General features: G+C 38.5%; 2 protein-coding genes across 2 annotated transcripts in view; one reads left to right on the top strand and one right to left on the bottom strand.

Moving 5' to 3' along the window:
* Window positions 1–1,804, bottom strand: part of GKN2 (gastrokine 2) — a 3,496-nt gene extending 1,692 nt beyond the window's left edge. Inside the window, exons 1-3 of the mRNA XM_042836201.1 lie at window positions 1,782–1,804; window positions 1,191–1,244; window positions 528–659 (exon numbers count right to left, since the gene is read on the bottom strand). Coding sequence (XP_042692135.1) covers window positions 528–659; window positions 1,191–1,244; window positions 1,782–1,793 — 198 coding nt within the window. The 5' untranslated portion in view covers window positions 1,794–1,804. The remainder of the gene's footprint in view (window positions 1–527; window positions 660–1,190; window positions 1,245–1,781) is intronic.
* A 5,987-nt stretch (window positions 1,805–7,791) lies between these two features.
* Window positions 7,792–11,897, top strand: LOC122169797. Its single transcript, XM_042836214.1, has 6 exons — window positions 7,792–7,841; window positions 8,993–9,043; window positions 9,794–10,123; window positions 10,805–10,882; window positions 11,296–11,440; window positions 11,676–11,897. Exons 1-6 carry the CDS (start codon window positions 7,830–7,832, stop codon window positions 11,759–11,761), a joined length of 702 nt encoding a protein of 233 aa, XP_042692148.1. The 5' UTR covers window positions 7,792–7,829; the 3' UTR covers window positions 11,762–11,897.
* The last annotated feature ends 853 nt before the right edge of the window (window positions 11,898–12,750 follow it).

Genomic DNA, 12,750 nt, shown 5'->3' with positions numbered 1-12,750 from the left:
AATAAAATAAAATAAAATAAAATAAAATAAAATAAAATAAAATAAAAAGTAATTCACTAAAAATGGCTACCACTAATGCTTGTTGATTCTTTCTCCTCTATAGGGCCATCTAGAAGAAACATAAGGTGGTTACAATGACTACTGTAGAATGACTTCTTTGCATTTTCACCTATGGGGAATAAAAGAGAATTCAACGTCTGTCTGTAAGAGTTGAGTGCTCTGTTCCCATGGATTCCTGCTCCATTTGCAATATACAAGTGATGGCAGCCATTTCTTGACTCTCTTGCACTGAGGTCAGTGACAGCCTTCGCACTTTCACAAATGACCACCATGTCATCACAAGTCTCATAAAAATGCATCATCATATGTGTGAAAAAGAAATTACGTAAGAGGAGAAGAGAGGGGAATCTTCAAAGAAACTGCATTTCAGGTCAATTCACAATGAAAGCACCAATACAACTTATCTGAATTTACAAACATCTTCATAGAGATTGTTAGATTCTAGGTAGATTCTTAGATTTACTTACGTGCTGGTAGTCAAAAATGGTGTCAGAGGAGTACATGCCAGATCGGACACTGACATCAGCATAGTTCTTCTTGTTGTCAATGGTCATAGACCCAGTGACATATTCATTGTTAGGTCCCGGCAGGAGATAACTCTTTGGCAAAAAGCATAAAACCATTGTTCATCTGGTTTGCACTTTTAAAGACACAGCATAAACCGAGAATATATGCCAATAATAATGATTGCTTCATATAAATGTGAAACCCTCTAACTCTCTAGGAATCTCAGGAGGCACTTGAGGTGAGGACTAATTGTGGTAGTGGTTGAGTCATGGTGAGAGGGGAGGGGACAGACCCATGCCACAGCCCAAGGAGAATTATGTTATATTTATTATTATATTTATACTACGTTGTTGTACATGGCAGCAGAGAAGGCTGCAAGAGTCTTTCAACTTCAGGCTGAGCCAAGGGGACCTATGTTGCCTATATTTCTTGCTACTATACAGCTGTGCAGAACTGCCTCTTTGTCTTTTCGCCTCTTGTCATCTTTGATTAAAGCTACTTATTCTGTGCTTGGCAATAGGCATTATTTTAGTTTCTTCCATTCTTCCTATTATATTCCTCCCTTCCCATCAATCTTATGCATTTTAAAGTACATGCACCAGTAGGCTTTCCAGTTTACTTACCTCCAATGCAGAAGTTTGAGTCCAGAAGACTCCCAGCAAAATGAAAATTGCAGCCTGTAACAAGAGGAATGAGCATTTCGCTCAACAGAAACACTGAGCAGTGCCATATGAGTGAACAAGGCGAGACAAAAAATTCGGCTCATAAACTGAGGTGAGCAGCTATGCTGTCACTTTGAAATACTACCCTCTCCAAACGTGTGCTAGTTGAAAGCAATCACAGTTCTGCATTGTAATATTACTGATATTAGCTTTTTTTGCTTCCAATAGTCAAAATGCAGAACAACAGTGGCATTATTTGCATCTTTCAAAGTCACATGGCAGGTTACTTCTTAATTTGTCTCCACAATTGGAATTATTTAATCATTACTAAATCCTTGTTTTGAACTGTGATCAGATTCTACATCCTCCACTGAAATAATGTTCTTACTGACTTCGGGGAGATTTCCCAATGAACAACCAAAAAAAAACCCCAAATACATAGATCCTGAGAGTCCCAGTACTGCACCACTACTCAGAACATCTTCTTTTCTATATTTTAATTTTAAAATGAACATACTATAATATAAATTGAATAAAAATGTGTATACTTACAAATGCCTTCATTTTTCTTTCAACAAGAGGCTGTGGAGGATAGGAACTCAAGAAAACTCCAGAGACCTTCAACTTTTATATCATCCAGTAGGTGTGGGTAACACTTGACAGAATTGTTCATTGACCACAACAAGTCCATATCTACATGCCAGAGTATCTGGTATCTGAAATTTTGGGCTGGCATAGATAACCAGATCTTGATATGTTAAAAGCAGTCAATACATCAGCTTTTGTGTGATTAATCACTCCCCAAATAGCTACTGTTTACTGGTTTAAGCTTTAGTGGAATTTCCACTCCTTCTATTTCATTTTTTTTTAATATTTAACAGGATATTTTCTAGAACAAAAGGACATCAGGAACAACTCTGCTATTCATTCATACAATATGCATTTTGTCTTCTGAAAAACAACTCCTAAAAGCCTGATAGTCTTCAGAGAAATCATAGAAAAAAATTCCAGCACCACTCATGCTTACGTGTCAGCTACTGAACAGACCAGCTTTTCTGCCATTTCTTCCATCTAGTATGTGCATGATCTTTTCTAACAAAAAGTAATGCTAATTTTTGATCAGACACCATGATATCTATCAGATGCATTGAAAATAGTGACATTGTTGGAAGTAACAATTTTGCTGCACAGGCACAATCTGGTTTACTGATTTTCTCCTCAATGCAAAAAGGAGTCACATGAGACTTCAGAGAATGTGTTCACATATGGCCACAAGAGAAGCAGAATGGAGATTCCTCCTTTAAAACTACAACTGTATCTTATATCAAAAGTCAATGACCATGGGACACCTCCATGAGTATTCTTATGTGATTATGACCTTGCCTGGCCTCCTCATTTCATAGAATCATGGCATCATTAAGGTTGGAAGACCATCTAGTCCAACTGTCAAGTCATGCCTGTGACTGCTCTACACCATGTCACTCAGTACCACATCTAATCTTTTCTTGAACACCTCCAAGGATGGTGAATCCACCACCTTCCTGGGCAATCTGTTCCAGTGCCCGACCACTCTTTCTGAGAGGAAACTTTTCCCAATATGCAACCTGAACCTTCCCCTGGCACAACTAAAGGTCATTGCCTCCTGTCCTATAACTCCACATCGTTCAGTGCACACACCTCTACCAATCACACATAACTCAAATGTTGTAATTGAGTCCTATTCCCTTCTCACAAAATGAGAATCCAGACCGAAAGCCAACAAATTGCTGTCATCTTAGTTACAGAATCACAGAATGGTTGAGATTGGAAAGGACCTTTGCAGGCCATCTGCTCTTATCCACTTGCTCCAGCAGGGTCACCAGAGCTGGTTTCCAGGACCACATCCAGTTGGCTTTGAAGATCTCCAATGAGGAGACTCCAGCACACATCTCTAGGTAGCCTATGCCAGCTCTCTGTGATCCACACAGCACAGAGGTGCTTTCTGATACTTAGATGGAACCTCTTGTCTTCCAGGTTGTGCCATTTGTCTCTTGTCTTAGCACTGAGCACCACTGGAAGGAGCCTCAGTCTGTCTTCTTTGTATCCTCCATTTAAGTATTTACATAATTTGTTGAAATGTCTGTTAAGCCTTAAAGTTTCTCAGCTAAACACTGACAGCTATTTCATAGAAGAGGTACTCCAGGCCCTTCAGCATCTTTGTGGCCCTACACTGGAATCCCTTCAGTACATCCAGGTCTCTCCTGTACTGTGAAGCCTAGAACTGGACCCAGTATCCCAGGCTCACCTTCACTTGGATTGAACAGGGGAAAAAGACTACCTCCTTTAAATTGTTGGCAATACTTTGACTGATGCACCCAGGAATGCTGCTAGCCTTCTTAGTGGCAAGGCCACATGGCTAGCTCATGGTCAACTTGGTGTCCACTAGGATTCCCAAGGCTTTTTCTCCAGACCTGCTTCCCACCTGGAGGACTTAAGGGCTGCTAAATTCCTTCACGACAGGTGTAGAATGTTGTATTTCCCTTTGGTGAACTTCATGAAGTTCCCATTAGACCATTTCTCCAACTTGTCCAGGTCCCTTTGACAACAGAATAAACTTCCAGTGAATCTGCCACTTTCTCAGTTCTGCATCATCTGCAAACTTCCTGAGGGTACACTCTACCCATCATTCAGATCATTAGTGAAGATATTGAACAGTCATTAATCAACTGAAGAGAAGGTGAAAGAGGTCATCCAGGCCTACAAGTAAGACTCAATATAAAAGTAAATTGCATGCATTTGCTTTACACCACGCAACTCTACATGGACAGTGTTATCTCCAGTGTAACAAATCTGTGCTGCTAAGCAATATATCAGAACATAAATACAAACACACATGAAGTTGTGACAAGCATGGTTAGATTAGTTTAAATTAGATTAGATTGATGTTGCCCTCCTGTTGAAAGCTGGCCCTGCCCCTTCTTTTCAAATGGTTGTTTGCAAGATTACAACCTTTCACAGCAGGATTCATGAACAAGCCCAAATGAAAACCTTTAATAGGTTTAAAACTAATGTTAAATTAAATTTCCAGTATTCATTATGTCTTTATATATTAATTTCTTTCGAGAAACTGCCATGGCATTGAAGCATGAGCTTCTGCTTTCCTAAGCCACACGAGAGTAGATTAATCAGCAGTATTTAGTGAAGGAGACATACAACAGTGGCTGTGTTCTCATTATTTCCACCATATGTTGAAAGGATTGAATTTTGCTGATCCTCTCAGGTGAGGCCAAAAATAAAAGCTTACTTTCTAAAAAGCATTTAACTAATTAATCTTATTGCAAGAGAGAACACACTTCTAGTTGGCTCGTGTCAGTAACTTGAAATCCATAAATCTCCCAGTAATGTATCTGAAATTATCATAGAATCATAGAATCATTATGGTTGGAAAAGACCTCTAAGATCATTTACTCCAACCATCCACCTACCACCAATACTGGCCACTAAACCACGTCCCTCAGTGCCACATCTCCACCTTGTTCTTCAGCGCCTCCGGGGATGGTGACTCCAGCACCTCCCTGGGCAGACTGTGCCAGTGCCTACCTACTCTTTTGAAGAAGCTTTTCCTAATATCCAACCTGAACCTCCCCTGGAGCAACTTGAGGCCATTGTCTTGCATTCTCTTGCAGAACTCTTCCCCGACCCCAAAATTTTACAATGGTATCCACTCTCAATGCAGTCTTGTTTCAGATAATTTTGATCTAAATGAAGACTTTCAAACTTTTCCCCACATGCACGGTTGTGATAGCTAGATGATCTTAGAAGTCTTTTCTGACCTTAATGATTCTATGATTCTTAATGATTCTAGACACTCAGCTGTTACGCTTGCAGTCAGATCGGTCCTATCAGCACAGAGAAGCTTATTCAGAAAAAGGAACGTATTCCTACAGCACAGAAATGTATATTGTTGCAAAAAAACTTATTTCTCAGCTCATTTCATAAGGCCAAGTATTTTAAAATACATTCTAATTTACCTCAGTAAGATATTCTTAAGTTAGCCTTAGTCTATGTGATGAAAATTACATGAGGAATTTGATACACTATTTGACACCACCATCCAGTAAAAATCATTTAAACAAGCAAACCTTGACTATCGTATGAAAAGAATACTTGTATAACTTCAGTTCACGTCTGATAACCAAACAGGAATTTCAACATACAAGGGAGAGAAATTTAATCAAGTTAATGTGGGAATAATGCTATCAAAACAAACTTTCTTGGTGACTAATGCTTTTATTCATGTTCTTTTGATAAATATTTGCTTTATCAGGGAGTGAGTAGGTAGTGGGAGGAAAGTAAAGAATGAAGCAACGCCTCAAAGAGCAACAAAGTTCTCTGTGCGTGTGTTTGCATTCAGCTGGGCACACCAAACATGGGATCAAAATCCATGTTGTCTATGGATGGGGCAAGCAGAATTTGTCAAATTCAGCAGTTAAAAAAACAAGCTTATAGGGTTAATCCACCAAAAATTTCTGTAGTTTTTATTCTTTCTATACTATAAGGTATGAAAAAAAAACCCTACACATGAAAGCATAAGTCTAGGGTTAAACATTCCTCAGCCTTGGGAGCTTGCTGCACAGTGGTAAAAGAACGTATTACAGAAGCAGAGAATGCTTTGATCAGAGCTTTAAAATCAGGCAAAGAGATATACAAAACTTGTGTTGGAAAAAGAACAAGATCTCATACTGTAATTGCATCCCCTCCCTGCCCTTATTCCTGGATTCTAATACTGTAGTTAGTTCCATCAGTGATTCTTAATGTGAAATGCTCTAATTGTGTGTTTGCCACGCAAAGTACTTCAGTAATTGAAAGTTGATGGAAGATTTGGAGATTCAGGCTTCCAAGTGTGATGCATCATGATAATGGCCAAATTGGCCATGATTGTTAGAACAAATGACCAAACCATTTGTTCCAGCTCATTAGTAATGACACCATGGGGACAAGCATTACAGAGTTCAGCTTCTCAATGCGTTTCTTGGGAACAAGTCAAAAATTAAATTTCCAGAGACTGTGAGAGGATTTCACGACATTCAAAATAAACTCCTGTATAGTTTGGATCTTTGAGTCTAAGAACATGCAGGTCTCCATTCTGCATCCGCAGATCAACTGGAAGAAGGAAATCCTTGTGCTTAGTAATGTATTTCATTATATTTCAATGTACTTTCATTCAACGTACTGCACACCTCATGCAAATTGCAAAGTGGGTGCAAAATTGAGGGAAAAGCAGTTCTTTCACCCACAGTGCTGCAGTCCAACAAGACATCCATTACTAATAAAATGGAGCCGTCACTGTTACAAATGAGAATTAAGCCTCATCTTCTTAATTACAGTCAGATTTCCTGACCTTTTCAATTACTCTCGTTCAGCAACTGACAGCATTGGACAATTTGTTTCAGAGACATTAGTTCAGATCAGAATTCCCACCGTGCCATTCCAGAAATGCAAAGGAAACAGAGTGTGCCAACCCATACCAACTTCTGCAAGGTGCAGGACTGATGTACTGATAGAGCTGCTGTTAAAGAAGAAATGCTTTTCAAGTATTTAAATGAGTACCTTTTAAACTGCTTCTTCTTTAATGGGCAGAGCTAAGAAACAAATCCAAATTATTCTGGAGTATGTAGGGATGATGACCTTGTAGATGACCTTTAAACGTCCATTCCAACTCAAATTATTCTATTCTAAGTATCTCTGTACATTACACAGCAATGGAGATCATTCTTGGGAAAGAAGAATCGGACTTCTTCATGGGCCAACGAAAATATTATGCAAACATTTTGAAAGTTTTTGCAGCAAACAAGGCTAATACATTTCTCCTATGGCTCCATATATAATTACCAAATTCAGATGAACATAAGAAATCAACTTTCTACATAACAATTTATATAAATGCCTGTTGTTATAGCTCCTGCCTTACTCATCTTTTACAATTTCAAGTATAGGGTCCCTTTCTTGAATAAACTTTTGTTTTGTAATCAGTATTTTTGTAAATAGTAATTAGTACTTTTGTGCAGAGCTGAACATGCAGAGGCCAGGTCTCAAGGATAGAAAGCAGATCCTAAGGACAAAACAGCACTAAAGGATTCAGGACAGAAGGCAAGCAAAAGGACTCAATAACTTCCATTATATAGATCCAGGTCTGTCATTCCTGGGGACATGAATTAACAGTTTTTACATCAACAGAAATGGTAATATTGCTATTTTTAAAATGTAATGAGCTATGAATAAAAAAATTAGGCTGAGTTCTTCATCACACAAAGAACAACTACAGATTTTATTAGGCATCCATTTTCTGGTTCTGATTTTTTTTCTTCTTTTAGAAGTTACTGTTGAATTCTTTCATCTTACCATTACAAGATTTCTTTAATCTTTCAATATGTAATGAGTTCGATTAGGTTTGTATCAAAGCCTACTCTTATCAGACTGCTTCCACAGGAAACTCGTCATGATTCTGTGAACAGAGGACACCTGCCAAGAAGGTAAACCCATTTTACTTTGGGATATTACTCTATAAGAAGTAAGAGTACACATCAATTACCAGCAGAACCTGCCTCATCTACCATCAAAATGAAGTTCGCTGTAAGTACATATATCACTTTCTCATAAAACTGCTAATGTTGGAGAGTTTTTAAATTATTTTGAGTCTTTCTTGGCACCTATAGGACTATCACTGAATTATGTAGGGTTTACAGAGCAAAAAGGCCAAATGGGTTGCAACTTCGTGGGTGAAATTTCATTTTTGGCAGTGACCTCATTCCATAAGCTTAGCCAAACAAGTGCTCTGTTTCAAGGGTGAGATGCACACGTAAAATCTAGGAAGGGCAATACTGTCTCACTGACAAGTCAATGGTCTTCCTGAGCTATCTGAAGTTAATTTACAGCTGTCTGTCAAGAGCATAAGAGAAGAACCGTGAGATGTGGGGGACTCAAGTGCATGCATGAGAGAAGGGCAGCGGTATTCATAGCGGTCTGAAACTGCTGCAGGATAATTTCCCAAATGTTAAATACTCTGAGTCACACTTGGATCTAACTATTAAAAATTTGCCTTTGAAGTCAGCGAAATTTTTGATGGGTTCAGTATTTGAGGATTTGTCTCCAAGAGAACAATTGTCCACAATGGTTATTGTTACAGAAGTATTTAGTATTGAATCTTACATAAAAATATACAGCAGGACTTTTGACTCTAAGGAAATCTGAACATGAAGCATACGATCATCGCAACAACATAATTTCAGAGAGGGGTAGCAATGTGCTTTTGTGCAGAAATACACTGCCTACCCTCTTCAGCTTTGTATTTGGATGCATGAGATCTGTCATGAGGACTTTCAAGTCCCATTTCTGCTGTGTTCCAAGGACACAGCTGTGCTGCACGCTCATATTCCAACCCTTTGCAATGGTAGACATGGATGCTTGCTCTGAAAATCAAGAAGCTCATTGAAAAGTTCACTCTTAAAAAGAAATACTTCAGTCCAGCTTTTTCCAAGAGGGCACAGAATCGGGGCTGGAAATATTTTTAAAAAAACAGTGTTTAGATGAGCTTTTTTACCTGCACAAAATACAATTCTAAGGTTAAGAGCAATTTATATGAATTGATTATTTGATGTAACTGCATGTACTCATCAGATAAACTCCAAAAAAATGCTGAGCATGAAGCTAAGCAAGAAGTAAAGCTTATTTTAAGACAGAAAATAACTTGACGCAAGATGAGCATATGTTATTGTTCATTTCAGATTGTGCTTGCTCTCTTTGGAGTTCTCCTGGCTCCAAACCTTGCTGAGGAGGTAAGTACAGTGCAAAGATGCACCACTGCCATAAGAACTAATGGGTTTAGTTGTGAAAAATATATTTGTGAAAATGAAGCGGTGTTCTGAAATCGGACATTTAGCATGAAACTACCTTTTTTTACACTGGAGAACATATATAGGTGGTAGATGTATCAGGAGAAAATATCAATTGCTAGATATAAAATCAGCAACAAATTCTGACTTTCAGATTAGCATAAATACTGTTAAGTATTTATGAACATAGTATGGTAGCAGTGAATACAGTGAAATATGGTAAATTGTTGCAAATTCCTCTGGTGAAAAGGAAGAGCAATAAGGAACTATTTCATCTTTCCTACTTTTTTTTTCTTCCAAATTGCAATCACAATATCAAGTCTAGCTTTTAACTTTAAAGGAAATCACCCAGTGTTTAAATGTTTTATACCCAACTTTTCCACCTGGTCTGATACTCTGTAAAGGGGGAGAGGGAGGAAGAGTTGGAGCAGTTATGTTAAAGCCTGCCTGCCTTCACAGAGAGGATGCCAGTAGATATACATGGAAAACGGGTCTTACTGAAGTCTGAATGTAAAGTTTGATGCAGAAGTACTATGTCCTTTGCAGTGCCGAGGCTGGAATTTATCTCCTTTTTATTCTGGCCTTTGAGAGTAATTATTTTCCAAAGTATGGTTACCAGAACAAGAACATGAAACACCTCTGGGAATCTCCTAACCTAAATCCTCACTATCTTTAATTTGTTTCCAAAACCAGAACCACAGGAGGGCTGAGGGTGAAGGTCCAAACCTTCCATCCCGTAATGAAGGTCCACCCCGTCCATCCCTTGGCGAAAATCCACACCTTCCACTCCGTGGCGAAGGTCCACCCCGTGCTGAAGGTCCACACGAGCCAGCCCGTAATGAAGGTCCACGCCATGCACGCCTTGGCGAAAATCCACACTATCTAATCCACCATGGAAATCGACACCATCCACCTCGAGTTGGAATTCCACCCCACTCACGCCCTCATATTGTCAACCGTGGGTTTGCCATCAGGTCATCTATGTACCCTAATAACTGGAAAACTGTCTGGGATGCCAAGACTGTAAGTGGCTGCCCCTATGGCTCAAGCAGCGATTTGGCTTCTACCAGAAAGGGTCACAGTGCAAGCTGATAATGAGTAGACACTGCTGTTACTTGGTTGGTCTCCTCTTGATTAAGGTGTAGGATGGTTGATGTAAGAGCAAGCAGTCCAAGACAATCTGTGGGGACAACCAACCAAGTAACCAAGTTGCACATTTGTTCAGTGAGTTCAGCAAAGACCATGTAAAGCTGCAAACCTGCTTCTTCTCACACTGCTGCAAAATCCAAATTGGTGCTTAGATTAGCACTGGAAAAAAAATGTTTTTAAGAAGCACCTAAGCTTCAGCAAGATCATGAGGCTTTAGAGATGGTGCTTTAAAAATCCTCTTATTTAAATATTCTATAATTTCTGATGTCCTGAATTTCATATGGCCTAGATAATATAACACCACATACACGTGGCATTACCAGTCAAGGCAGTTTATTTTACTTGTGTCAAAGTCCATCATTAGCCACCATCATTTTCCTAGGCAATATAATTGACAAACATTTTCCTTCCCTATGATTAATTGTACTATATAAAGCCTTTGAAGTGCGGGTTTTTTGTTGTTGTTGTTGTTGTTGTTGTTTTTGTTGCCGTTTGTTTTTGCTTTTGTCTTTGTTGTTTTTTAATAGTCTTTCTTTTAAATGTTTATTTTAATAGGGTTTCATCGCAACCAAGGTACTGGGAAGAAACACCTGCATCATTAGCAAAGCTGACACAGGATTTAATGGATTTGAGGTATGCTGGTGAATGAAAGTGCTGAGAAAGTTAACCAGCTGGGAATTATCAGTCTTGGGGAATGGCACTGTGGGGAGGGCAGACAATTGAATTTTATGATCTTAGAGGTCCTATCCAACCTTTATGATTCTATGATTCTATGAGCATGGTAGGGATGGGTGGATGGTTGGACTAGATGATCTTGGAGGACTTCTACAACCTCAATGGCTCTATGACTATTATTCTCTATCAACGTAAATGAGAAAAGTTTTCTAAAGTGAAGTTTCTTAGCAGGGTTGAGTTGCTCTAAATACCTCAAAAGCTGCATCAAGTTAAATAAATAGAAGTTGAAAAAACCCTTCTGTATTATGAAAACTCTAATTTTATTTTATTTTCCTAAATGCTGTATTCTGGTGTTATGTCTTTGACACTAGGGAGCTACCTCCCCTGAGTTCCTTCCACCCATAGAGCATCGTTACGTGATCTCAAACGACAGACTGCTGAACCTGTACCCATATGGAGCACGCATTCAAAGACTGTGCAGAGGAGTTCCCACTTACTTTGCTTTCCCATCTCCTGGTGAGTATAATGGTAACTAGCATTTTGCATACCAAAATAAGCACTAATAAGACTTTTGTCTAAGACAATTGCACCAGCAGTGGCTTGTAGCATACATCTACAACTCGGTTTTTAAATTGGGATTTTGCTGAGTTCAGCATTTCTGGTGGTAGAACATAATGATAGAAAAATGTCACCTACATTGTTCTTCTGTTTCCTCAATTCAAATTTAATCGGCTTTTTTCTTTTCTTGTAGGGTCAAACTTCTCAGAGGATGAACCCTCATGTATCAGAAATATGTTCAGAAATATGAGAATCATTTACTGCAATTTCTCCTGGTGAAATTTTGAAGAAAATACACAGATCTGTGTACCCATGAAGAAGCCTTTTTTCCTTGATGATCTGATCTTGATCACAGTGTCAATCATGTATCTGTCTTCTCCTTTGCTCTTTGTGGAGCATATTTTCTTTCAGTAAAATGCATCATCAGCCTCCACTAGTCTGTGTTTTTACTGACCCTTTTAAAAAGCAGAAGCAGCACGAAAGCTAAGTTGCTAAACTGTAATTCCTAAAAATTCCAATTTTGGCATTTAAATCTGATCTTGTAGTATTTCCCAAAGAGATTTGACAGTAAGAATTTCCATCACTGCTAAAATAAAGTGGTGTTACACACTACATAACCATATCAGAAAGAATTTAGTCCATACGTATAAAAACAAGCATATTTGTGAATTATTTCAATTTCAACTTTTTGCTAAAATGCTGTTATACCATGTTTTATTAAAAAAAAAGCAAAGCACTGCAGTGCATTACAGCCAAATACAAATGCAGAAATCAAGCTTTCAGTAACAGAATCATGAAATGAAATGCAGTTTGTGATTGAATATAGCTATTATTTCCCACTGTTTCACCAATATTTAACACAGGAAATAAAAAAGCCCACACCCTAATCAAACAAAAGTTCTGTTGGACATTTTAGAGTTGAGTTGTAGTTAGGCCAAAACTAAAGCAAAATGGCTGGAATTCTTTTCTTCCATGGATCTGAAAGGATTAATCCAGTGATTGGGGTTGGCTGGAGGACTCTTTTGTCTGATGCTCTTTTCCTGGAGTTTTAACCTACGAGATGCTTTATTTTTCATAGAAGTTGATGATTACTTTAAGTCAAAGATAAAGCAGCCTTTTTGCTCAGCAAAATGTAAAATGAAATCAAAACCAAAGCTTGTTTGCCTGTATCCCAAGTTTTTAGAACCTCCAAACAAAAGTAACCGTGTGGCTGCAGTATTTAAACAAAGCTCCTGACCGACTTGCCGGGGGTTTCTTCTCCTTGTCCA

Source organism: Centrocercus urophasianus, unplaced genomic scaffold (assembly GCF_019232065.1).
Source record: "Centrocercus urophasianus isolate 14NV4802_14NV808 unplaced genomic scaffold, USGS_Curo_1.0 seq_58, whole genome shotgun sequence".
In the NCBI taxonomy this organism is placed as follows: Eukaryota; Metazoa; Chordata; class Aves; order Galliformes; family Phasianidae; genus Centrocercus; species Centrocercus urophasianus.
This window is presented reverse-complemented; position numbering and strand designations above follow the sequence as displayed.

Coding starts and splice junctions, on each gene's coding strand:
- LOC122169797 (XM_042836214.1), top strand. Junction 9,044..9,793: donor CTCCAAACCTTGCTGAGGAG/GTAAGTACAGTG, acceptor TTCCAAAACCAG/AACCACAGGAGGGCTGAGGG. Junction 10,124..10,804: donor CTGTCTGGGATGCCAAGACT/GTAAGTGGCTGC, acceptor TTATTTTAATAG/GGTTTCATCGCAACCAAGGT.